At 56.5% G+C, this 22,729-nt stretch overlaps 2 protein-coding genes across 7 annotated transcripts in view; one reads left to right on the plus strand and one right to left on the minus strand.

Annotated features, from left to right (window-relative positions):
- Positions 1 to 8,023, minus strand: part of PRPSAP1 (phosphoribosyl pyrophosphate synthetase associated protein 1) — a 25,290-nt gene extending 17,267 nt beyond the window's left edge. Inside the window, exons 1-2 of one of the 4 annotated variants that reach the window (XM_084218596.1) lie at positions 7,869 to 8,023; positions 7,102 to 7,213 (exon numbers count right to left, since the gene is read on the minus strand). In XM_084218596.1, the coding sequence (XP_084074722.1) occupies positions 7,102 to 7,184 (83 nt within the window). In that variant the 5' untranslated portion in view covers positions 7,185 to 7,213; positions 7,869 to 8,023. Of the gene's footprint in view, positions 1 to 7,101; positions 7,327 to 7,352; positions 7,450 to 7,707; positions 7,774 to 7,868 lie in introns of those variants that run through there. The other 3 variants (XM_084218594.1, XM_084218595.1, XM_084218593.1) reach the window with 3 other exon arrangements.
- On the plus strand, positions 8,019 to 22,484 carry SPHK1 (sphingosine kinase 1; the record flags this gene model as incomplete). 3 transcript variants are annotated; one of them, XM_084218592.1, is made up of 5 exons in its annotated part: positions 8,019 to 8,175; positions 19,734 to 19,883; positions 20,158 to 20,252; positions 20,473 to 20,588; positions 21,102 to 22,484. In XM_084218592.1, the coding sequence occupies 5 exons, from the start codon at positions 8,019 to 8,021 to the stop codon at positions 21,874 to 21,876; spliced, it is 1,293 nt and encodes a 430-aa protein (XP_084074718.1). In that variant the 3' UTR covers positions 21,877 to 22,484. The 3 variants fall into 3 exon arrangements, with proteins under 3 accessions (XP_084074718.1, XP_084074716.1, XP_084074717.1); XM_084218590.1 differs by lacking the exon at positions 8,019 to 8,175 and adding an exon at positions 15,092 to 15,563; XM_084218591.1 differs by lacking the exon at positions 8,019 to 8,175 and adding an exon at positions 15,092 to 15,563 and having other exon boundaries at positions 20,158 to 20,183.
- Positions 22,485 to 22,729: the final 245 nt, after the last annotated feature.

Raw genomic sequence — 22,729 nt, forward strand, 5'->3', positions numbered from 1 at the left:
TAAAGGCTTTTGTGCTTTAACCCAGAGCCTCAGAGACCCTGCAGCAGTGGACATGCTTTGGCCAAGTGAAATGGAGTGGGGCAATTCCCTCCTCTTCCAGGGATCTGCTCTGTGGCCGTGGCCACACAATGAATTAGGAAACAGTTTATGCCTGAAAAATACCTTTGTTCACCACGCTGACTATGGCAGCAGTTTCCTGCCTGCACTTGTACTGTATTTACCTGGATATGTGCCAAAATTCTGCAGATCAGGATTAACTGTAAATAGAAGAGTACAAACAGAAGAGTCCATGTCTTCTGCTGTTTTTTTTTTCTGGTCTACAGCCTTCAGCAGTCGGTCTCACTCCATCTCCTTACCCACTGACTCGGCCTTGCACTTCAATTGTCACAAAGATCTGTGCTTTCAGAAGTGAAAGCAACACAGCCTGACCCTGGCATGCTTCTGTGCCATCAGCAACTGCTGGGCTCAGCTGTGAGCCAAAGCTGGAGGTCCCAGCTAGAAGCTGGCCTGGAGAGTGTGCCTGGGACAGCTGAGATAACAGACACTGGGATGCCATGGGATATGTTTGCTTAGCTGGCTCCAGAGCACGTCTCTGGCACACACACCCTCCCCACCGAGTGTCTGGCAGCACGTTTTGCAATGGCTGGGCTGGTGACTAAACTGCCACCACGAGAGCTGGACTGCCACCAGCCCTGCTCAGGTACCAACTGCAGCATCCCCCTGCAGCCTAGGCCAGACAGGTCTCACAAATTTCTGACTGGGCTCCTCTCAGCTCAGCTGGGGTAAAACTTGCAGCTGCAATGCAAAGGCATCCTCAGTATCTTCAAAAAGAGCTGGCAGCTGGTCAGGTATGAGCAAGCCTGGGCACCTCAGGGATAGACTGACACCAGAGGTGAGTTTTGCAGGTGGGATCTTGCTGTCCTGATGAGGATAGTCTGGCATTTGCAACCACCAAGCTTAGTCCTAACCACTGCTAAGGCATCTGAGTCCAAACAAGCTCAGAAACGTACACATACACACACCCCCACCCCAGAGCAGTGTGTGGTGGGAAATGTTTAATGACTCACACTTGTTCCTCCACAACTGCATGGCAAGTCTTGCAAGCTCCCCTTGGAGGCACGTGTGTCCTGACTTCACTGCAGACAGCACAATCCTACCTCAGTACTGGGGGAAAGAAATCCATTGGAGAGACTGTGCAAGTGCTCTTAGTCAGCCCTGAATCTCATGGCAGGAAGGAAAGCTTCAAAACCAGTCCAGTCAGACTCATTTCAGCAAAACACCCCTTGGAAAGTGGCACTTTCAGTGCTAAGTGGTGGCAAACAAAACCCATATTTGTGCTGCTCAAGGGGAAATGTTCTCATGTTGTACTAGAGGAGGTTTAGATTGGATGTTAGGAAACACTTCTTCCCTGAAAGGGTTGTCAAGCCTTGGAACACACTGCCCAGGGAAGTGGTGGAGTCACCATCCTTGGAGGGTTTTAAAAGACATGCAGATATGGCACTTGGGGATGTGGTTTAGTGGTGGCTTTGGCAGAGCTGGGTTAACAGCTGTGCTCAGTCTTAAAGGTCTTTTCCAACTTCATGATTCCATGATGTAGCCAGAGAAACCAGAGCCCAGTGCTCTCCTACTCAGCACAGAGCAGCACTGCAGTTTGTATGTATGCTGCTGAAACAAGAAATCAGAAGTGCAAGTTTGCTCCCATGGCAAGAGGAACTAAAACAGCTTGGCTTGGGGCACTGAAACAGCTCAGTTGTCAAACTTGGGTGCAGGGAGCAGAAGACACAAGACAGATGCCAGCTTAGAGGAATCAGCAGCTCTAGTCAGACAATAAATCCCAGCTCTGCTCCAACTGTTGACTGCAAGTAAACAAGAGCAGTGGATATGAGATAAAACTGCCCATGAAAGTCCAGATCAGCCCTGCCTGCAGCACTCCAGAGGAGCCAGAGGCACAGCAGGATCCAGAGGCAGCTCCCCCAGAGCAGCTGAGGTATGTGCACCCCAGGGGCACACCTTGCACCAAAACCCCTCCTCCAGGCTTCAGTTAGACAAGGTATCAGCCAGGGAAGGAGCATGATAAACCCTGACTGAGTCAAGAACAATAAAGAGGGGACTGTTGGTGCAACTCCTGCTGTGAAGCACCAAATTCCAGAGGACTTTTATCAAAAGGGATATTTGCATGGAAGTCAAGGGCAGGGCACAACCTTATCAACCACACAGCCTGGCAGCAGCCAGAGTTCAAAGATAAATTTCCCCTTCCTATTACCTCTCCCTTGTATTCTCTTCCATCCCAAATCTTTTCTCTCAAAATCCTCTCCATCCTGAAGCTCCTAACTGGTTGTTGCTGTGGAGGATAGAGGAATTGAATTGACAGCAAGAACTGTTTTCATACAGCTCCAGGACTAACAGCATAATCACATGACCCTGGGCTACCACAGTTACTGATCACTCATCTGCAGACACAGGCAGACCTGCCCTAGGACAGAGAAAGTGCCACTGCAGGTAACTCAGACCACACACCCAGCAGAGATAAAGCTGCTTCTGGGAAAAATAACATTATAAGTCCTGCAGACAAATCACATCTCCAAGAAAAATGAGCTGCTATCCTCACACTAGGTCCATCACTAAACCAACTCCTCTGGAGCATGATAGCATCTAAGAGGGAAAAAAACCCAACTCTTTATGGCTTTAAAAATCCTACTCAGAGCAATTGGCCAGTAAAAATTCCTATTGATCTGGAATCATTTGTAAACACTGCCCAGGAAGGATGATCTAACTTTCCGCAGTCTCAAAACATGCCAAGAGGATATGAAGCTGTGAATACAAAAGTGTTTATAAAACTCATCTCAAATTCACATCTAAATGCAAACAGCTCAGGAGTCACCTATAGTTTAATGAGGAAGTGACACACTGCAGCATTTTAGGAAACATTGTATCAGATTGTACTTTAAAATGCTCCACTGAAGACTGTCAAAAACCACTGTACCAGGCTCTTGAGACAAAGGGCAGCCGAAGAGACTCCATGTTCAGCTGAATCAATTTTCAAGGGGCAGATGTACTCACAGTATTTTGTGCCATCAGAGCCTATTTCAGTGACACTGAGAAGTGCCTTCAGCAAGGCTGTGTTTCCTTCTCCCCCTCTGTGACCAGAATCCAAGACATTTGTCAGGTTATCTCCGAAGGAGCTTCCGGCCAGCTCACAGCACAAACATTCAATTTGAAGAGAAATCTGCACACAAAGCTCTTAATTACGATATTTTATTTTGGCAATATCCTATTCATTATAAACACTTTTCCTGGTCTCAGCTCTGCAAACTCCCAACTCTTCCACACCTACAGACTCCAGGAAATGGTGCAGACTCAGAAGGAGCTGGAGCAGAGGACAGAGGGTCTGTGCTGCGCCTGACTGTGGCCAAATCACCCACAGCCTGACTCTGAATTGCTTTTCAAACTTTAACAAATCTTTAAATAAAGATCAGTCATGGTCCAGCCAGCACAATAGCAGCTCTGCTGTGCACTTCCTAATCCCCCAGTATAAGAACAGCCAGGAAAGGAAAGGGAATGGCAGCTTCCTGGATACAATCTGTTTAGGTATCTTTAAAACTATCTGAGCTCTTCTTTGCCTCTCTCCATCCATCCAGCACGACTGGATATTTGAAGAAAGTCCCTACTGCTCATTTGCCACTAGAATCACTTGTTCCAGCCACGCCAAAGCCATGCAGCCCAACTACTGGCAAATACCAAGCAGATCTTCCTCTGCTCTCACCAGCCCATTCCTGGTGAAGGAACTTCCCCCAAAGCTGTGCTGGCCAGCACAGAAAGCTCCACATGAGCCCAGCCTGCTCATCCACATTCTGTGCTCCACCTAAACAGCACAGAGATGCTCTGATTCCCCTCTGCCACTCTCTCATGTGCTGGAAAGATGACCCAAAGAATACATTTCCTACCAGAAATCCCCCTTCAGCTGAGGGAGGCTGCTGCAAGTCCTCTGAATATACTGTCTCCCCCCAAAGCAGGGCTCACCTCCCAGCCAGTCACAGAAAACACCACCCTGGGTTCAGCACTGTGACCCACCTCCCTGTGGCCAGAAGTCAAAACACAAATCCCCATGTTTTCCTAATTCCATGTTGTTTAGGCTCGTGGCAATGCTTTATCTTCAGATCACCAGCATTTTCCACGCTGCAAACGGAGTGAATCTCTGGAATACTCACATCCACAGCTGGCAGTGAGACAGTATCACATCCCACATCACAGAGCTGCAGGAGCACTGGGGAGGCATTAGCAAGATTCAATCACCAGCCCCTTCCAAGCCAAACACATAAGCAGTGAGTAGAATCTAATATTTGTACCTGCTGAGCCAAGCTCTGCAGTCAGAGGGAGATCTAAATGCATCTGTTGGATTAAAGATCAAAAAGACTTCCTAGATCTCCCTCCCCCCAGCAGCACACAAGCCCATTAGGGACCAGAATTAGGACCTATTAGGTCACTGAAATTATCTTTCTCCCCTGAAAATGCAGTTTGTAATCAGGTCCCAAATCTCCTAATTACAGCAAGTTTTCTTTCCATCGTGGAAAGAATTTAAAATAAAATAATCATCCCCTTCAATTTATAAGGGAAAAGTAAATATATGGGTTTATTTATGTTTCAGTGGTGCTGAATCTAAGGAACATCTTCATTATTTCAAGTTTCATAAAGTCCTCATAATCCAGAGCCATCTCCTCTCCCTGGCAGTCACAACCACCAACTAAAGCTCTGAAAACCTAAAGCGAAAGTAAGACTGACCAATTATCACTGTCCCATAACTAGAGAATGCTCAAGGGGAATGATGAAGACCAGAACTGTGCCAAAACATGATGCTCAGAGCCTGAAATGAAAGCAGCTCTGGAAGTTTTACAGTAAACAGAGCTAGGAGATAAATCAGGCGCCTGAAAGCTGGTCAGTGTCACTGCTCCTCTCCGGGCTTGAGATTTTAAAAAGGATAAATCAGAACCACTCAAGTAGAGATCTTAAGCTCACACCTACAGGTAAAGAACAGAGCTCAGATGGACAGGTGTCTCAAGGGGCCCTCCTAATATTGCGTGTTGTTTTAAAGTTCTTTTAGTACTTTTACTCAAGGTCATAAAAAAACTTTAAAAAGAACGCACAATATTAGAGGACAGACTCACCCTTGTAAGATTGCTCCAACTCTATTTAAAGGTGCAACTGACCTCCCCAGAAAAGAACAGGCTGAGATGTGAGACAGGGGGAAAAGCAGCAGCCACGCATCTTTTGCAACCTGAAAGAACAAGGGATGTGTTACAGATCAGTTGAACCAGCCCTTGAGCTCCCAAGGGAAGGCAGTGCAAAACCACTGCACTAGATGCTGAAAATACCTTTAATTTTGGAAGACTTTTTACTGTGGGCAAATCTGTAGTTCCAGATTTTGCACCCACAACTAAGATAAATGTCCTTAAGCCTCAGTTAAGCAGCAGCTGTGTGTCACAGGGCTGTGCTCATGCCACCACCAGAGCATCCAACATCCCACTGATGGCAGAGCCAAGGCAAAAGCCCCACATTGCTCCTATTCAAAATTTACTTGGTGAGAGATCAAGGAGGAAGCAGGGAGGTCATTCTGGATTCAAGTCCTGCTTCTTTCCCCCCCAGAGCATCCCTGGGATAATATCAGCACATCATCCCAGCCAGCACCACAGCCTGGGGAAGCCTCTGTGTGTCTCTTCTCATTTCATCTTTAAAAAGAAGGGAGTTATTTTTAAGACAAAGAGCAAGGAAGAAGGATTGCCTGTTTGCTCCTCCAGTCCTGAGAACTGGGAGCTCGTCCCTGGGGGAATTCTGTTGTGCTATGTTGATGCAACAGAAGAAGCCCTCTAAAACTCTGCCCCATCTGCTGCAGCAAAATTTACTTTTATAGAGAGACACATTAATTTTAGAGTTCAGTGAAAGAACTGACCAAAGATAGCAAGAATACATGAGCCAAAAAAAATAAAATAAAAGCTTTCCACTCCCAAGCACAAGGATTTTCCTCTTAGCCTCACACTTTAAGAAGTTCATCACTATTATCCAACACACCTCCCAGCCAAACAGCCAAGTCAGCTCCGTGGATATAAGCTGTGCTAAAGACTGAACACTGTTTATTAAGCAAGCAGGACAAACAGTGAAGTGTTTCTGTAGTTTAAGATGGCAGCACACCTGTACTTAAGTCCTACTTCCAATTTAAGCACACCCTTGGAGATGGGAATGGGACAACAGATGCCTAGAAAGGATAATTGGGATGCTGTAACCTGCAGAAGGGAAATAAGCTCTGAGAGCCCTCGATTTTGGGATCAGCTGCCTATGAACTGTAGCCGAGAAACAGTATAAAGAAAATCCAGACCCGGTTCTAAGCTGACAGCCCAATACACAGATGCTCTTCTCAGAACAGTCCCTTTGGCTGGGACTGCACAATTTGAACCAAATTCATTCAACCCCAAAGTTCAAGTGCTGGGGGAAACTCAGAGCTCTGTGCACCAAGAGCCCCATTTTGGAGGCATCTGTGACACCCTTCACTCAGCTGGACCCAGCGCATCCGACCCGGACAAGACAAGGTCAAACTCTGCCTAAAGTGATGGGGTGAAGAAAACGGGGCAGACTTTTACCCCGAACCAAACAGCACAGGCTGCCCAGCTCTCCCAAATCCACTCAGGTCAGGGCAAGGTGCTGTGCCGATGTGCACATGGACACTCCCCTAGCCCCAGGCACCGAAGCTGTTGAGAAAACAAGGTCAGGAGTCGGAGAAAGTTTTGAGCATCTCCCAAACCCGCTTTTCTGAGGTTTGTCCAGCCAAGTTTCACCTCCTCCCGCCCCAAAAGTAACAGCTTTTGCTGCAGCCCAGCCACTCCAGCAGTGAAATGGACGTCAAAGAAGGGAGAAAGCGGCGGGTCCATTTCCATCGCTGGGTCAGGCACAGCTGGTGAAGATTCCCAGTGCAAAATCTCCACAAAGGTGTTCGCAGGAGACGCCTTGGGAAAGCGGGGGGATGCCAGAAGCTTCTCCAGCCTCTCGGGAGGGCTCCTGCCCGCGCAGGGGAGAGATGGGGGAGAAAGAAACTTGAAAGAGAAGGCAACTTACTCCGTGATCTTCTTCGCCAGCTCGGTGGAGGCTGCGGTAGAGTTGGCCGAGAAGACCCGGTAGCCGCTTCTGGCCGCGTTCATCGCCAAAGAGTCATGCAACCCGCGGGGAGCTCGAAAGTGAGAAAAAACAGATTTATAAGGCAACAACAGCTTCCGTGGCATCCTTTTCTTTCCTCTCCGCCGCGATCACCGCCCCTTAAGGGGTGGGGAGGAGGAGGGGGAAGAGGAGGGTGGGGACCCTCCCGCTACCTATGGACTTGCTGGTCCATTCCTGCGGCAAAGTATGAACGGGAGGGTGGAAATTATGATTATTAAAATAAAATGGAGCAGCGGCTGCCTCGGGGAGTAGAGGGGTAGACAGGCAAAGGGTAACCCCACCCCACGCCCACCCAGTGACCCCTCGTGTAACAGGGGAGGGATGACCCCAAAATGAGGGCGGGAGCAAGGCGGAGAGGGGCTGCCCGGGCTGGAGAAGGTGCGGTGAGCTGAGGGAGAAAGGATGGGCGGGGGTTCTTTGTGATGCAGCAGGGATGGACCGAGGTCTCCGTGGCGGGGTAGGAAGGGGGAGGTCTCTCGGGGGACGGTCCCATCCCGCTCCCCTCACCCAGCCGAGCACGTCCCGCCACCCGGCCCGAGCGCCGCTCCCTCCGCCGCCATCTTCTCGGCGGGAAAAGCCCGCCTCCGCCGCCATCTTAGGTGAGGGCACCGCCGCCGCGCTCCCCCGTCACGGCGTCCCCTCACCGCCTGCCCGAACTGCGCCGGTACCTCGGGAGGACAGCGGCAGAAACGTCCCTCCTCGGGGGATAAGTACACTTCCCGCCGCCCGAGAGCGGCTCGCAGCGCGGCCGCCTCCCGCTTGTGCCCGGCGGTGAGAGGCACGGGGTGTAGGCGGTGGCTGAAGTGCCCGTGCCGAAGATGGCGGCGGGGGAAACGGAAGCGCGGCGGCGGCGCTTGGGCCCCGCTCTGAGGCGGGGGCGGCGGGAGGATCCGCCCGGCCCGCGGCTCCCGCACCTCCTGCCCGAGGGAACGCTCCGTGCCCGGCGCTCCGCTGTCCGCTCTGGAATCCTCACGGGTACAGGCACTCAATGGCTTAGTTAAACAGGAAAGGTCAGCTCCAGCCCATCTGGCGGCGCGCTGGCCTGACCTTTCCATGCACTAGGAGTGTGCTCATGTATAACATCTATAACACCTATAAATTAGATATTAACGCATATATTATAAATAATATACACTTTTATAGGTAAAATACATAGAGTATATGAAATATTAAATATATTACATAATATATAGTGTGCATATAACATATAATATGCATATTATATATGTGTAGAGTAATTATATATAAAATAGATATTATATGTTATATGCATGGAATATATGTATCTCAGTATATATATAAGGAGGAGGTAAAACTTGGCTGAACAAATATGTATATTTTTAATATATATATAGGTATTTACACTTTGTTTAAAAATTTTTAATATATGTACAATATACATCTCAGCCTTGGCAGTTGGGAAAATGACAGGAAGTGACAACACTGTCAGGATCCATCCCCTATGGTCAGGATGGATCAGAGCACCCCACAGTGCAGCACAAATGAGGGTATATGACAGAAATGATGTATTGCAGGGAAGGCAAACTGCATTATTTTAATCACCAGCATCACCCCACATCACTTGGTTCACCCTGGAAAGAGAGGTTTTTCCTGGCAGTTCTCTAAATTGCTGTGCAATACCATCGTCCCTTGGCTGTGTCCTCCCAGCTGGGAGTGAGGGAGGAGGAGGCCTGGTGGGCTTTGTTCAGGACATGGACGAGGTTTCCCTCCATGACCCAGTGGCTTTGCAGCTGCTCTGGTGTGTGACAGCCACGGTGCCTCCAGCAGTGAGTCCCTGTCACAGCCTCAGCTGGGAGCTGCAGTGCTGCCATCAGCCTCCTTAGCTGACACTTCGTTAAAGGTTGTCTCTCTCAGACATCCTCAATGCAAACGAGACAGAATTGTCCATGTCCCCTCTGTATGCCCCATGTCCCCTCTGTATGCCAGCACTGCCCAAGGACTGGGATAGAGAGTTTTGTCTCCCTATGCCATACCTGGTGACACTTTACCTGTCCCTGCAGTTCCAGCCCCACCTCTCCCTCTTGCTGTGCCTCCTGCAGGTCCTAAATTCATGCCTTGTCAGAGCAGGGGCTATTCCAGCTCAGCTGTAGAGGCTATTCCAGATCAACTCCCACATTCCAGCTCATTCCCCCAAGGCGAGGCGAGAGCTGACAGCATCAGCTGCCCAAGTTCACTCTGAGGAGGCAGCACAGCCAGGCGTGGGATTCTGATCAGCCCTCCAGGCTGGCATCATCCTGGGATGAATCCACAACATCCATCAGCCAGAGAGCCCAGACACCCCTCCTGGGCACCCCAGCCCTGGGCTGAGAGCAGTCTCAGCACCCATGGTACAGTCACTCCTCGCAGGTTCCTGCCTTTGTCCTTCAAACAATTTGGTGGGAGCCAGACTTTTTGTGACATAGGAAGCTGGCTGCTTCCTGAGACCCCTCCTGAACCCACCAGAGAAATGGCAGTTCCTAGGGCAGCCAGGGAAATCTTGCTGCAGGGATACCCAAACAGGGGAGGCATGCCCAAAGGGTGGGGAGGGAATCGTGCCACTGCAGGAGCCATGGCTCATTCCTCTGCAGAGCACTGAGCCCTCCTCTATAAAGCCATTTTCTGCCTGGAATCAGGCATGTGGAGAAGGAAGGATTCTTTATCCCCTTCCCAGCTGGCTCCTCACTCAGCAGCCTCAGCACAGCAGCCCAGGGATGATGTTGTGGCATCTGAGTGCCCTCAGCCTCTGCTTTGTCCTCCAGGTCCCCCAGCACCCTCCTCCTGTCACCATTTCTGCTGTCCCGTGAGGTGCTCAGAACCATCCCAGCCGTAAGGAATGGGTCTCACCTGCATTGTCACTTCCCTGCCCTTTTCCCACCTGCTGAGGCTGAGATGCAATAATTTTGTAAGTTCTGTTGCAGGGCAGCCCCTAGCACAGCAGACGAGGTGTGCACACCTTGGAGGGGCTGGGTGTCCCAAACCCCCCTGTTCTGTGCTTCTGAGATTCCCCCTCAGTGAATCACTGGCTTCATCCCTGCAGGGAGAGGCCAAAGCCTCGCAGGGGGGGCCCTGAGTCCCACTGGGATCATGGTGGAAGCTGCAGGGTTGGGATCAGCCCTGGCAAGGGTGGCAGGCAGAGATCACGGTGTTATCACTGCCACAACCAGCCTTTCTCCTGGAAAGGGGAGCAACTCTGATTTCTCTGCGGGCTGAAGGTCACGCTCGGTTTTACAGCCACGCAAAGCAGAAGAAAGGAGCAATTCTGTTTACTTAGGGAGTCATTAATATCCCAGCTGCTGGCATGTACCGAGGCAGCAGTAACCTCCCCCACAGAGCAGCAGAGAGCGAGGCTGTGCAGCCCTTTATTATTCCATTATCAGCCAGGCAGGATTAGGAGGGCGGGTCAGGGAACAGTGCCGGCTTTGAGCAGGTTTAGCTCCTTTCCAAAGGCTTATCCCGGCTCAGTCTCACTCTCTGGACTCAACTCACTTATTCTCTACGTGGAGGGGTTTGAGTAATGCTGGGGAGAGAGTGGGCACGGGGTCATGGAGCTTCAAGGGCCCAGCAGGCAAAACCTGGGAGGTTCCTTTAGCAGGAACTCATTTTGTATCTTGAATTTCACAGACTAGGGAGGGCAGTTTCCCTGCATTGCTCCCCAGGGAAAACCGAGCCTCGGCGCTGCTTTGGGGCACTTCTGTTCTCAGAACAACCCAGTGCTGGGGCGGGACAGCCATTCCAGGCAGCTTCCTGCAGAGCTGGACGAGGTTTTGCTCTTTATTCTTACCCAAGTTTCTCCCTGGAGCCCGGGTGGGGTGGCCGGAGCATACCGAGTCTAGCCGGGGAAGGAAGGAGGAGCCGTGGGAACTGAGGCAGCAAATCTTCTTCCAGGCCAGAAATGGGGTCTGTGATGGGGTGTTTTGTCCCCCGTAAGTAATTCCACTCTGCGAATGCTGCCTGCCGGCATCGGGCATCGCAGCAGGGATCACCCCTGGATCGGGATGGAGCCTCCCAGCCTAACCCCAGCCAGGTGGTTCTCATTGCAGCCTCTGACTCACCTCCCAAAAATTCCTGCGCTCGCATCATCGCAGGAAACCGCTACCGGGAAGTGGTAAAACCCCTGGATGGCTTGAAATTCGGCTTCCCCCAGCGAAGGGGGAGATCAAATGGCAGCCTTTGGCCTCAGTCCCTCTGACGCCAGGGCTTGTCATCAGGGGGGACGTCTCGGCCAGCGAGTGGTGGGTGTGTGGCTCCTCCAGACTCAGCAGCTTTTTGCCTGGTGTTTGGGAGTGTTTTCCCTGAGGAGACCTGAGCTCAGAAATATTTTTAAGCAAATTATCAGCTGGGAGGAATGAGCTCAGCTCGTCGGCATTGTTCAGGGCCTCCCGGTGAGCCCTGCAGTCCCGGGCTGTGCCGGCTGCTGCGGGGAGCTCAGTGGAGGGTCAGTGTAGGGGAGCAGCCCCCAACAAGTTGCAGAACCTGGCTATGATTCAGGAGCTGCCACAAAAAAAACTGAGCTCCTTGGAGGCTGAGAGATGGATTTTGGGGGAAACCTGCCACCCCTGGGTCTTGGGGGCAGGTAGAAGGTGCAGCCACTTTCCCGAGTTCTGCAGCAAATCAGTGGCAGAGCCCACACCCGTGTCCAGGTGGGATGTGATCCCAGTCACTCTCCTCCAGGGGATATCTCTGTTAGCTCTGTCCCCTCCTGCGCTGTGCTGGACCCCGTGTCAGCCCCAACCCCACGGCTGAGTGGGGCTGATCCGCAGTCCCGGGGCTGGGTCTGCGTGGAAATGGCTCCATCTCCACACCGGCCACTCCCGCAGGAGCTGCCTGGAAAGTTCCCACTGCTGCAGTCGGTGCCTGTCCCCCTGCCAAGCCTGCAGCCCTGCCAGCCCCGATGCAGCGCCAGCCGCGCTATTTCTGGCTCCACCTTGAGACGTGTACCTTCAGCAGTGGGAACGATGCTAAAAGAGATGGATTCGGGAGGAGTGCATCCCCCTCCCGTTCCGTCCCCGGGTGGCTGCCGGCGGACGCGGCAGAGCGGGCAGGGATATGGAGGAGCTCTGTGCCTCTAAGGGAATCGCTGCAGTTCATCTCGCAGCAGAGGCACGTCCTCTGCATGCCTCCTCCGGGGCTGTGATGTGGCAGTGGGGCCCCGAAATCCGGGCCTGCGTGGGAAGCCCCCAGGCTCTGTGCTTTTCTTCCCCCAGGGTAACTCCCAGTGCAGATCAATTCCTCCAGCAGCTGGGGGCAGGAGCAGGAGAAGCCTGGGGCCGGAGGGAGCTGAGGGAGATTGTTGCTTTATTTGGCCCTTGGCTTCTTGCACAACTCAAGACAAATCTTATCTGCTGTTTCTGCCTCAGTTTCCCCAAACTCAGGGCACACATCATCTTGCCCATCAAACCCAGGCTTCAAATGTACAAACCGCCACTAAATGATGTCTGCGGAGTCTGGGATACCCCAGGGCTCCTCCTGGGACAGGAGCTGGAGGGATGTTTGCTCTTGAAGGGAGACTGGTGGTCAAGGCTGGACTGGTCTGCCAGGCAGCTCTGCTCCACGGGCGAGTTCCCTTTGCAGTGAGGATGGAAGTGTGGGGATTCTCCCCCATCACACCAGCTCCCTGCCACATCCCCACGTCGCATCCCCGCACTTCCCTCCCTCATACACGGCCCGAGTAGCGCCACGCGGGCGGGAATGGAGCCAATCAGGACAAACCCGACCGGCAGTCGCTGCCCACAGCCTGGGAGCTGCTGAGCACCCTTCGGGCTGCCCTTGGGGTCGAGGGGCCTCGGTAAGGCTCTCATAATTAAGATAGCTCCAAACGACTGGTTATCAGACGGGGAAGGAAGTGATCCCACTTCCGCCTTAGACATCACATCTGGAGGCAAACAAGCGGCGTCTGTGTGGGACCGGGTTGAATCAGCCTGTGGCTGCGGAGAGCAAAGGGACCCGCCTGAGGCTGGTGGTGGCCACGGCGTTCGTCACGGCATGGAGTGGGCATCCAAGGGTGGTACAGCACCGGGTCAGTCTTCTGGGAAGTCCCCACAGACCAGAACTCAGATGGAAAAGCCCTGTCTATGTCTCCTCTGCCATCATAGAGGGTGAGCCTGTGCCAGTCCCATTCCCCATCTGAGACAAATCTGGCTGCAGCCCCCAGCCCTTGGCATCCCCACTGTGCACAGCCCTTCCCCAGCCCTTCCTGCACCCACCTCCAGCCCTGACACCTCGCGATGAAGCCACTCTCAGCCCCTTTCTCCACAGCACGAGCATGGCCAGCAGAGCCTGGACAGGCATTCCACTCCTATTTAAAGCACAGGCTGGCAGGATGAAGGGGGATCCCTGCAGCCCCAGGGCACAGGGCCTTGGACGGATGTAGCATGGTGAGGACAGAGGCCAAAGCAGCCTCATCGTCCCATGGCACCTGCCAGGAGCAATGGGACAGCTGCTCTCACATCCTCCCAACACGACTCATGCCTTCCTGAACGGAAATTGGGAGCGCGTTAGTCACCGAGAAGGGTGAGGGGCAGGTCAGGACGCTGCACTCCCCGGCATCCAGGCATTTCCTCCCATGACACCTTGCTGAGGAACCTCGGAGCTGTTTACAAACGCTGGACTGTGTCATGGCAGCGGCCGGGGAAGCGGCTGAGCCCGAATCTCACCCAGAATCAGCTGCGAGTGCTGCAGTTCCAAAGCCAAAAGCATCAGGGCTGGGAGCAGGTTTTGACCCTTTGAGCATCTCTTTGTGCCCACAGCACCCAGGGAAGTCCTTCTGGAAAGCACAGTGCTCCAAATCACAGCATCTCGGCTCTCCTCATAGGGTCCGCTCTGGGAAAAGAAGACTCAACCATGTTTTCTGCTCAGTTGGTGTTCCTGTGCCCTCCCTGCAATTTCTTGGTCAGTTCCAGAAGGTTTCAGCAGGGACAGAGGGCTCACTGCTAATTAAACTGCCCTAAGTGTGAGGAGTGATGCCTCCCTGAGGTGCAAGCTCGAGGTTAGGACAGAGTTACATCCATGGGGAATTGGTTGGCAAAAAAAAAAACCTTGTTGGGCTGGGCCAGACCCCTTGGAGCCCAGCAGTCCCTGGGGAGGGTGAGGTCAGTCCTGTTGCCAGCAAAAACTGCTGTCAATGATTTTTGCCAGCTGCCGTGAACACAAAGCAACTCCCAGCCTTGCTGGCACCCTCCAGACAAGTCCCCTGGGCTCTGTCCCCAGAGCTCTGTGCCCCAAGGTGGAGTTCACAGCACAGCCCACCTCCTTCCACAGGGCTTCACACCCATGGCAACCTCGAACCCCCACGGATACCTGATGGCGAGCCACCAATAATGGCTAGGACATCATCCCTCTCCGTCCTCCTTCCCCGCTGTGTGTCCACTGTCCTCACCCCTCGCCGTGCCTCGATTTTGCCAGGCCTCTCCTTTCGTGCTTGGAGAGATGCAGAAATGGTATTAAAATTCTGTTCAGTCCCAGGTGGGGGCTCCGGGCACACCTGCCAGCGCCCATGCGTGCCCTGCTGGGAATGATGTGCAGGAACTGGGGCGGGGGTGGCTGCCGGGTGCTCTGCCTCCCCTCTGCCGGCAAGACCGTGGGTCTGTTCTTTGCATCCCCAGCACCGTGGGAGCACCCACGCCAGACACCCACCCCAGCAGCGCAGAACCACCCGCGGCAAACCCACGGCGTCCCTTTGCCCCCGCCCGTCTGCAGAGCCGGTTCCCCCGCGGAGCACTGCCCGGAGCGCGGGGCGGCGCTTGGGGAAACTGGCGGGGGGTGTGGGGGGTACCGGACCAGCCCCGGGACGGGCCCCCCTCGGCGGGGGAAGAGGTGGCTGGGGGGGTGGGTGGGTTAAATTTTTATGAATGGGGCCGCCCCGCCTGCCATCGCCGGGCGTCAGCAGCGAGCGGCGGCGGGCGGCGCTCCCCGGTGCCTCCCGCTCCGCTCCGCGCCCGCTCCGCCGATGGCCGCCGGCCGCCGCGCTCCCCCGGAGCCCGGCGGGGGCCCGGTGCTACTTCAAGGCATCTTCGGCGCGGGGCCGGCCCCCGGTGCCGCCGCCTGCTCGCTGTCCCTGACGGCCCGGGAGCTGCAGGTGCGGCGTGCCGGCGGCTGCTCGGGCGGCTCGGCCGGTCCCGACGCCGCGCTCCGCCTGGCCGACTGCGTGGGCTCGGCCGCTTTCCCCGCGGCCGCGGCCGCCGCCTGCTTCTCGCTGGTGTGTTACCCGCTGCGGGGGCCGCGCTGGGGGCCGCCCGCCCGCCAGCGCCTGGAGCGGACCTTCCGCGTCTCCCGGGGTCCCGACGCCGAGGGCAACCTGCGCATCGCCCAGGCCTGGAGCCGCCGCATCCGCGAGCTCGCCGTGCCCGCCGTGCCCGCGCAGGACGGTGAGTGCCGAGCTCCCCCCGCGCCCGCCCGGCACCGCTCCCCGCGGGGCTCGCTCCGCCGGGGCTGGGCGGGAGTCGGGGTCGGGGTCGTGGCCGGGGTCGCTCCGCCGCCGGGCCCCACGCCGGACGGCTGTGGCCGAGCCGCGGGCGCTGCGCGGTGTCGCGTTCCGGGGACACGGGGGGGGCACAGACCGGCGGTGACCCGCGCCACCGTGGGGTCACTCGGACACCCCCCTCCCCCCACTTTCGCCGAGTCTGGGGGGACAGAGACATCCCCGCTCGCAGCCCCAGGCAGGGGTTTGTTTCTGTCTTCTTCCACCCTTAATTTGAAGGGGCAGCAGAGACGCGGCCACACTATGGGGGCCCTTTGCACCCCCCATCCCCATTGCTCCCGTTCGATAACTCCAAAGCTCCAAAGGGCAGCATGATCCAAGGAAAAAAAGTAATCATTGCTGACGCAGGCAGGACGGGAGCCAGGCACTGTCCCCAGCAGGTCCAATCCATCACTTGGGATTTGGGGACAGGCAGATCCCCCTCGGACCCCCGTGGTCCACTGGGATCTCAGGGCAGCCTGGCGGGGTCTGTGTTTCTGATCCTGCTCCCCTCGGGAGCTGTCAGTGTCTGGAAGGGGAGGGTCCTGCTCGGGGGCCGCATCCCCAGCCCCCATAGGCAGGGCAGGGCGTGCTGGCAGATAGTTGAACATCTGAGCAGAGATTCAATTATATGCACTACTTCATTTATTTGGCTGTCCAGTCGCTCTGATCAGACTTGGAAATTAAGAGGCATGCGGTTAGAGGGATCCTGTCAAATCACATTTAGCCCAGCTCTTCCTTGCTTGGATTTTAAAATGCAGCTCTTTTTTTTATATGACCTGCAGCTACAAAACAACTTTCTGTCTCTCTTCCTAAGGAATTACAAAAAAATCCAGTGGAATGGGGTGAGGGCAGAACCAGTTCCCCAGCTCTATTTCCAGCCTGAACTCTGCAGCTGGAAGTCTCCAAGCGCTTTCCAACCCTCGCCCTGTGAGCAGGCGGTGCGAGGGTGCTGGGGCAGGAGCAGCTCGTTGCATGCAGGGCCCTCGGGGCAGCGGGGGGGAAGGAGGATGGGAGAAGGCAGTGGAGAATTTTGCAGTCAGTTTCGTCGCTGAAGACCATCAGGATTTGCAATCCTCCTCCCTCAGTTTGGGACAGAGCTAAAAATGCCCCTCGTCCACACCCAGTGCTTGCACGTGCCGGCAAAGAGGCCTGTGCGGGACTGATAAGGCCGTGCTGGGAAGCTGCGGGTGAGTCCGTGCAGAGAGTCCTGTCACCCTGTCCCCATGGGGAGGGGACCTGGGGAGCCACCAGCGATCCCATCCTGGTGCTGTGGCAGCTCCAGCATCCTCTGGGATAAAAGCCCTGTGGAATGCTGCAGCAGGGATGGAGGGATGATTCCCCCTCCTCGTTTCATCCCAAGGGATAAACAGAAAGTTCCTCAGCAGCTGATAACCTCAAAGCTGGGGCTGCCTGCAGCGTGTCCCAAACTGCAGCTATCCAGGAGGGAACAAACTGCCCCCAGGCTCATGTCCCAACAGGGAAATCCAGCCCCAGGAAGCTCAGCCCCAGCCTTATTCCACCTGGCATTCTTGCTCCTTGCACTGAGAGTTTCCAGAAGGATGCAGGGATGCAGTGGAGATGCAACCCGGCTTGAGCTGCAGACAGCAGAGCTGTGGCAGTGTGGTCCCAGCCTGAGCACAGCCAGGGCACATCACACGGGAGGATGTGGGCAGAGGGAGTGGAACAGAGTTTGTGGCAGCAGCTGGAGCCCCTTCCTCCTGCTGACTCAGATTCTGCTCTACTCAGCATTTGAGGCTGAAAGTGACCACACTGTGCTGGGAAGTGGAATCTTGCTGGGATGCCAGGGACTGGCCGGTGTTGTGCAACAGGAAGGTTTGGATGGGTCAGGATGCTGCTGAAATCTGTCTCCCTGTGCATCACCATTGCTGGGCCCCAGCTCTGATCCTGCACCCTCCAGTTCCACCACAGGGCTGAGCCTGGTGCCACTGCTGTCACCAGTCCCACACTGGGATCACTCTTGACACTACTCACAGCCTGGTACCAGCAATCTGCCCCTTGCAGGGAGGGAGTTGTGGCATCCCTCTGTGCCCTGAGCAGGGTTTGTTTTCCCCCTCCAGCCAAGGAGCTGATCCTCGGGGTCCCAGCCTTTCCCTGCTGCCCAGAGGAGGCCACAGGGCAGTACCCACAGGTCTAGGCAGGATTTTTAGGCAAGACTCATCTGCGGCTCCATGTTTGTGTGAGAAACAATGTGTCTGGTGAACACTGCAGGGTTAAAAACTGCATTTAGGCTTTTGAAGTGCCTTTGGCTTTTGCTTTTCAATATCCAGAGCTCGAGGGAGGAAAGAGAGAGAAAGCCCCCCAGAGAGAAAGCAGCTGGGCTTGGGTTCAAAGCCTGTGTGGGCCTTGTCTGCATTTGCTTGCAGGGGATTTAGTGCCTGTGGGGACCAGGGAAGCTCCAAAGGGCTCTGAGCAGGGTCAGCCCAGCCCTGGGCTGCTTTTTGTTATCCCTGACCCAGACTGGAGTGGCCTCTGCTCTGGGCGCTTCACTGCTTTCCCTGAGGGCAGCTGGTCCCTTTGTGTCTGGAACCCACTGATAAGGGGCTGGGGAGGGTGGTGGGGGAGCCACTGGCCCTGGGCAGCCCTGGGGAGAACCAGCTTGGAGCCAGTGCCTGGAGCCAGCACCCGGAGCCAGCCTGGAGCCAGCACCCAGAGCTGGCACCCGGAGCCAGCCTGGAGCCAGTGCCCAGAGCCAGGCTCAGCCCTGGGGCTCTCACAGGCAGGTCTTTGTTGTGGGCTTGGTGGCAGGTCCAAAGCAGCTGGCAAGGGGACCAGGAAGTGTCCTGGAGGGTGATAGCGCCGCTGGGTGATCCATGGGACCAGGAAATAATCCTGGTGGTGATGAAGTCAGCAGAGCTCTGTGTGCTTCTAGGGCTGGGACAGGCATGGAGATGGGATACTCCAGTCCCACCTCCCTCCAGGCAGCTTGTGAAGCTCATGGCCATGACTGGTGTGATGCTGGATGTCACCCAGGGGAGGTGACACGTGTGGTGTCCTCCATGGCCCCATGCTCACCTCTCCCCACCACTGTCCCCACTGTGGGTGCTAGGCAGGTTTAGCTGTAAAACCCCAGCTCGTGTGTTCAAACAGCTCAAATCACTGCACGTGTGCAGGTGAGGAGGGGGCACCCCCAGTGCCACAGGGGCTGAGAGGGGATTCCCGGCCCAGGATGTGCTGGGAAAGGCCTCTGCTGTCCTGACTCAGCAGCTCTTCCTGCTGAGTCAGCAGGTGCAGCCTCAAGCTGGGCCCATGCTCTGGGGTGGGCACCCACACTCCCCCAGGCCCCGGTCACAGCTCAGGGGGCACAGAGCTGGTGGGGACATCCCCAACAACCCCAAAACTGGCTCCTTACTGCAGAGTCAGGGATCTCCAGGGCACTGGGGGAGCCTGAGGCTGCTGCCCTTCCTCACTTTGGGGCTTGGGGTGCCCAGCAGCACCCGGGGATCCTGACCTCCTCCTCCTCCCCACGCCTCCCTCACAGGGCAGCTGAGTGGCCTCCCCCTGTCCCCCTGCATGGGGACCACTGGGCTTGGGGAAGGAGAGACTGGAAGCAACTGGGAAGGCGGAGGGATGGGACCCCTGCCAGGCTTGTAATTACAGCCCGGCCGAGGCTCTCGCAGGCGAAACCTGAGCCCCGTGGGGAGCAGGGAGCGGGAGCGTCCGTCTGCCAGCACAACTGTCTGTCCTGGCCCTGCTCCATCTGGGTGGATGCGGGGAATTGGGACCTGGAGTTCTCATCCCCCAGTCTGGTATGGCTGGAGTGCTGCAGGGCTCCATCCTGGGTGTGAACATCTCTGCTGATTGCTGGGGAGCTCAGATGAGTCCCTGCAGGCCCCTGTGTCTGATCTCTGCCCCCTCCCCAGCATTCCCAGCAGGGACCCTCCATCCCTGCTCACCCCTGTGTCCTCTGGGTAGGGATGCAGTCCAGGGAGCTTGTGGGGATGGGGGAGGACCAGTTCCCCTTCCCCTTTTGGTTTTGGCAAATGCTGCCCTGGCTGGCAAAGCCCTCCTAGGGGAGGGCCATGGGCCAGCAGCCTAAGCCCCCTGTCCCCCCCAGGTGACAGCTATGGGGTGCTGCCCCGGCCCTGCCACGCGCTGGTGCTGCTGAACCCACAGAGCGGCTCCGGCCGTGCCCTTGATGACTTCCAGGCAGTGGTGCAGCCCATGCTGGCTGAGGCTGACATTGCCACCACTGTCTTCGTCACCGGTAAGTCCATGAGCAGCTCCTCCTTCTCCTCCTCCTCCTCCTTCTCCCTTCCCTGGGATCCTACCTGGGCCCTGCCACGTGGGGACCGGTTCCTCCAAGGGCCTCTGACTCTGCATCAGCACTGCTCTGGGTCCTACAGGAGGAGTGACTGCCCTGCCTCCTGCATCCCTGGCTGGGGTCACCATCTGGGGCTGGGGTCACTGTCTGGGGGTGGCAGCAGGAAGGGCAGGGGGATGGAGAGTGATGCTCCAAATCTCTCCACTCTCCCCAACAGAAAGAGCCCACCATGCGCATGAGAAGGTGCGAGATGAGGACCTGTCGCAGTGGGACACGTTGGTAGTCATGTCTGGGGACGGGCTGCTGTTCGAGGTGAGGGGCCCCTCGGGGCTGGGCAGAGCTGGGTGCCTGGGGCAGCAGCCAAGCTCTGAGTCACAAAGGCTGGGAATGGCAAAGGAGAGATGGCACCAAGCTTGGAGCAAAGCAGCCATCACCTCTGTCCTGCCCCACAGGGGCACTGTGGGCTCTGTTCCCCCCAGGCTGGCAGGGGCTGCTGGGTTCCTTGGGTACCACGGGTCCTTCATCCCCACAGGTGGTGAACGGGCTGATGGAGCGTCCAGACTGGAAGGAGGCCATGAAGAAGCCGCTGTGCATCCTGCCAGGAGGCTCTGGGAACGCCCTGGCTGCCTCTATCAACTACTATGCAGGGTGAGTCCCAGCCCCGCGGGGCACCCACTGCCCCCTGCGGAGCTGCACTGGAACCAGGCGGGGATGAGGGAGGGAAGAGAAAGGCTGTGTGGGGCTGCAGCCAGGGAAGGGTGCTGGGATGCCCAGGGGTGCCTGGCAGGGTCCTCACTCCCCACAGGTTGGTGCAGCACCGCCCCAGCTGTGAGCAAGGGATTAATCCCTGTGTATCCTAATCCCCCCACTCCCTTTCTCTGGGCTCAGGGACTGGTAAAGCTTTAACCCAAAGGACCCACCCCAGGCACAGCCAATCCCAAGGTGTGGGGGACCAGGATTGCCCTGGCTCAGTTCCCTCTCTCAGGGACTCGTTTATCCCTCCCATCCCCAGCAAAACTACTCCCAGCAGCTGTCCCTGAGGGACACTGTCACCCAGCAGGGACATGTCCCAGCCATGACACAAGGGTGAGATCTGCGGGTGGGTGCTGGGACAGCAGGAGAGTTCCTGAGCTCCAAACTGACTCTCTCCATCCCTCACAGCTACGACCACGTTGCCAAGAAAAAGCTGCTGACGAACTGCACCTTCATCCTGTGCAAGGGGCTGTACACGCAGATGGACCTGGTGTCGCTGAGCACGGCCTCGGGCAAACGCTTCTTCTCCTTCCTGGGCTTTGGCTGGGGCTTCATCTCAGACGTGGACATCGACAGCGAGAAGTACCGCTGGCTGGGCAGCGCCCGCTTCACCCTGGGCACCCTGCAGTGCCTGGCCAAGCTCAGGGTGTACCAGGGCCGCCTGTCCTACCTGCCCATCGCCGCCGAGCAGGGCAGCTCCCCGGCACCCCGGGACGCCCCCGCGCCCGTCACCAACGGCCACATCCCGCAGCCGGCGGGGACGGAAGCGCCCGGCTCCCCGCCCCCCGACTCGCTGCTGGCGCCGCTGGGCCAGCCCGTGCCGGCGCACTGGACCGTGGTCCCCGAGGAGGAGTTTGTCCTGGTCTACGCCATCTACCAGTCCCACCTGGGCACCAACCTGCTGATGGCACCGGCGGCCCGGCTGCACGACGGCTGCATTCACCTCTTCTACATGAAGGCCGGCATCAGCCGCGTGACGCTGCTGAAGCTCTTCCTGGCGATGTCCAGGGGGACCCACCTGGACTTGAACTGTCCCCACCTGTCCTACGTCCCAGTCCGGGCGTTCCGCCTGGAGCCGCGGGTGGCCGCGGGCATCATGACAGTGGATGGGGAGGCGCTGGCCTGCGAGCCCGTGCAGGGCCAGGTCCACGGCCGCCTCTGCCGCGTCCTCAGCGGCTCCTGAGCTCCCCGTTCGCCCTCCCTGCAGCGCTGAGCTGCCGGCACGGCCCGGCGCGAGGGTGGCAGAGCCTTCCTCCCACTCAGGAACCCCTCCTTCCATAGCAATAGGTCTTGGGGGGGCGTGGGGCTCATCCCCTCGCTTGCCCCCACGCTTAGCTTTACCCCCTTGGGACGGCCACCAGTGCTGTTCCAAAATGAGCCACAAGCCCCATCAGGTACTCGGTGCCGGCGAGACGCCAGCGTGTTTTATCCTGGTACGAGGTCCCGGCCCCCAGGCGGCTGCGCCGGCACAGCCCCGTCCCCTCCCCGGCTCGGACGCACACGGTGGCATTGCTGTGTCCCCGCCCCGGAGCCAGTGCCACCCCCCCAGGGAGGGTCAGGACCAATAGATCTAATTCAAGAAACCGACTTTTTAAAGAATGTTTCTACCCAAAGCTTCCTGTAGAAGCGGAGTTTATTCTTGTGGAAATGCAAAATAAATACCTAGCGTTTGCAAAAAAAAAAAAAAAAAAATCCTTCCTGGGTTTTGTATCCGAGCTCCCGGCTGCTCTCAGGGGTGGGGCTCACCCACGGCACACGGACCGCAGGACGGGTTTAGCTCAGCACCGCAGCCCTTTGCTCCCTGACACCGTGACAGGAGCAGCACGGAGCAAGGGGCCCCGGAGATGCTCCCAGGGAGGTGCTGGGGATGCAGGACACCGGGCATCGCTGCCACCACCCACCCCCATTTTTGGGGTGCAGCGATGCCTCCCTGCTCAGCCTCGTGCTGGGGCTGATCGTATCCAGGGAGCTCAGCCCTGCAGTGACACTTGGGGACATCCTGGGGAAAGTTCGGTGCCTCTGAGCGACAGCAGGGA

This window comes from Fringilla coelebs (genome assembly GCF_963513975.1).
Source record: "Fringilla coelebs genome assembly, chromosome: 19".
NCBI classification, from domain to species: Eukaryota; Metazoa; Chordata; class Aves; order Passeriformes; family Fringillidae; genus Fringilla; species Fringilla coelebs.